This window comes from Eptesicus fuscus, chromosome 5 (genome assembly GCF_027574615.1).
Source record: "Eptesicus fuscus isolate TK198812 chromosome 5, DD_ASM_mEF_20220401, whole genome shotgun sequence".
Classification (NCBI taxonomy): Eukaryota; Metazoa; Chordata; class Mammalia; order Chiroptera; family Vespertilionidae; genus Eptesicus; species Eptesicus fuscus.
The window spans coordinates 73,857,889-73,860,665 of record NC_072477.1 but is presented as its reverse complement, the minus strand read 5'-3'; the positions used below and the strand labels follow the sequence as shown (position 1 = coordinate 73,860,665).

The window sequence follows — 2,777 nt, the reverse complement described above, 5'->3', positions numbered from 1 at the left end:
AGGTGCCCATCAGCAGATGACTGGATCGGAAAACTGTGGTACATCTACACAATGGAATACTACGCTGCCATAAAAAAGAAGGAATTCTCATCATTTGCAGCAACCTGGATGGAATTGGAGAACATTATGCTAAGTGAAATAAGCCAGTCAATGAAAGAAAAATACCACATGATCTCACTCATTTAGGGATAGTAAAGAACATTATAAAGTGGTGAACAAAAAGATAGATACAGAGACAGTAAAGCATCAAACAGACTTTCAAAGTACAGGGGGAAAGTTTGGGAAAGGTGGGGGAGTTATGAAATCAAACGAAGGACTTGTATGCATGCATATAAGCATAAACAATGGACGCAAAACTCTGGGGGGGAGGGCATGTGTGGGTGTGCGGTGGGGGGGGTAATGGTAAGATATGTACACATATAATACCTCAATAAAAATATTTTTAAAAAAAATTTACCATAAAAAAAAAAAAAAGAGAGAGATGAAAAAGGTTAAAAATCACTGCTCTAGAGCATTAGTATCTCCCTAAAGGGAGCTTTTACGTGGGTGTCTGGTGCCCTGGTCTTTGTGACTGCCATACAGAGGATGTCCCTTGAACACCTGACCCTGGTGGCCAGAGGGGCTGGGTTCCTGGGTCCCAACAGACTACAAAAATTGCAGAGACAGCTTTTGGCAGGACTACCACCCCCAGTGCACAGCACAGAGAGCAGACTGAAACACAGCCCAGTCTTTCTGTGAAAGAGGCCTATTTGCCTGTACTGGAGCTTTGGCCTGAGGGGAAAGCTTCAGGTTGGCCCACATATAGGGGCCCAGGGACAGACCTGCTCTCAGAGAATAGAGGCAAGTGCCCACCATCTTTGCATTCTCCCTCTGCTTCACACAACTCATCATTATCTCCCAAATAGGAGCTTATATATTCATCTGAAACCCCAATTTTTGTAACTGCTGTCCAGGGGATTGCCTGGCACTGGTGGTCAGTGGGGCTTATGCTTGTGGTCCCACAGACTATATATATTTACAAACTTTAAAAATTGCTACCTAACGATCTGGCTTTTAATCATCCTGAATCTTGGTGCTGACCAAGATCCTCTCCTTGAGAAACTGACAGATCTTGGCACACCCTCAACTACTGGGAGCCATTAAAAATAAAATGGACTTAGGGGAGGCTGGGGGAAGGTCAATGGGGTGGGGGGAGGAGATATATGTACTAATATATGTAATATTTTAAACAACTAAAAATATTTAAAAATAATAATAAAAAAATAAAATGGGCTGACCCTGGCCAGTGTGTCTCAGTAGTTAGAGTGTTGGCCCACACACTGAAGGGTCATGGGTTCAATTACCAGTCAAGTGCATGTACCTCAGTTGTGGGTTTAGTCCCCAGCCCTGGTTGGGGTGTGTGGGAGGCAACCAATTGATGTGGCTCTCTCACATCAATGTTTCTCTCTCTTTCTCTCTCTCTCTTTACCCTTCTTTTCTTTCCTCCCTTCCACTCTCTTTGAAAAGCAATTTAAAAAATATGCTCTGTGGGGGTTAACAAAATAAATAAATGAAATGAAATTAGAAAGTGTGAGAGATAACCAAGAGTTAGGGCAGGGTTGAACAAAAAAGGTTTATCTCCTATATGAAGCCACTTTTTCAAGACTGGGAGCAATGGCTGCTTTATCTAATGCATGGAAACTACCACAGGCAGTCAGCAAAATGAAGACTCAAAGAAATACGTTTCAAACAAAAGAACAAGATCTAAGAAAGATGGTTCATTCTCCATGAAGGTTGGCTATTAGGGACAGAAAATTTATGAATAGTCACTTGGAAATTTTGTGTTTTAATAAAGCCACTTAGTGATTTTTTCTAAAACCCATAACCTGACTGAACACTCTCCTTATTGCCATCATCAGCTCTCTGTTTCTGAATGTGTAAATGACTGGATTTAGAAATGGAGTTAAAACTGCATCAAATATGGCTAGAAATTTATCCAGATGTGTTGAAGGCAAGGGCCACATATAGAAAAAAATCAATGGACCAAAGAATAAAAACACCACAATAACATGAGCTGACAGTGTACAAAGAGCCTTGGATGAACAACCTGAGGAGTGTTTCTGAAGAGTGACCAGGAGGAAGATGTAAGAGAGAATGAGCAAGAAGAAAGCACCCAAGGAAATGAACCCACTATTAGCAGAGACCAGCAACTCCAATTTATAGGTGTCTGTGCAAGCAAGTTTGATGAGCCGAGGTATGTCACAGTAAAAGCTGTCTACTACATTAGGCCCACAGAAGGGCAAGTTTACCACAAATGCCAACTGGGCCGAAGAGTGAATGAGACCAATAGTCCAGGCAACCACTAAAATCAAAATGCACACTCGTGGGCTCATGATGGTCAGGTAGTGGAGAGGCCTACATATGGCCACATACCTGTCAAAGGCCATGGAGATGAGCAGCACCATCTCGGTCCCTCCGACAGCATGGCTAAAAAAAATCTGAGCTAAACAACCCCCAAAGGAGATGACTTTCTGCTCCCTGAAAAGATCACAAATCATCTTGGGTGCTGCAATAGAGCAAAATATCATGTCAATTATGGAGAGGTTGGCTAACAGAAAATACATGGGGGAGTGTAAATAAGGATCGAACGTCACAGTGACCACTATGAGGAGGTTTCCCATCATACTGGACAAATAGAAAAGACAAGAAAAGCAAAAAAGAAGAAGCTGGATCTCCCAGGAGTCGGAGAGTCCCAGGAACACAAATTCAGACACCACAGAATGATTGGCTTTATACAT

General features: G+C 42.3%; 1 protein-coding gene across 1 annotated transcript; it reads right to left on the bottom strand.

The window, feature by feature from the left end:
* Positions 1-1,838: 1,838 nt before the first annotated feature.
* On the bottom strand, positions 1,839-2,777 carry LOC103287484 (olfactory receptor 4F6-like). The gene has a single exon (XM_008143199.2). The coding sequence runs from the start codon at positions 2,775-2,777 to the stop codon at positions 1,839-1,841; it is 939 nt and encodes a 312-aa protein (XP_008141421.2).

Coding starts and splice junctions, on each gene's coding strand:
- LOC103287484 (XM_008143199.2), bottom strand. CDS start 2,777: ATGTATAAAGCCAATCATTCTGTGGTGTCTGAATTTGTGTTCCTGGGA.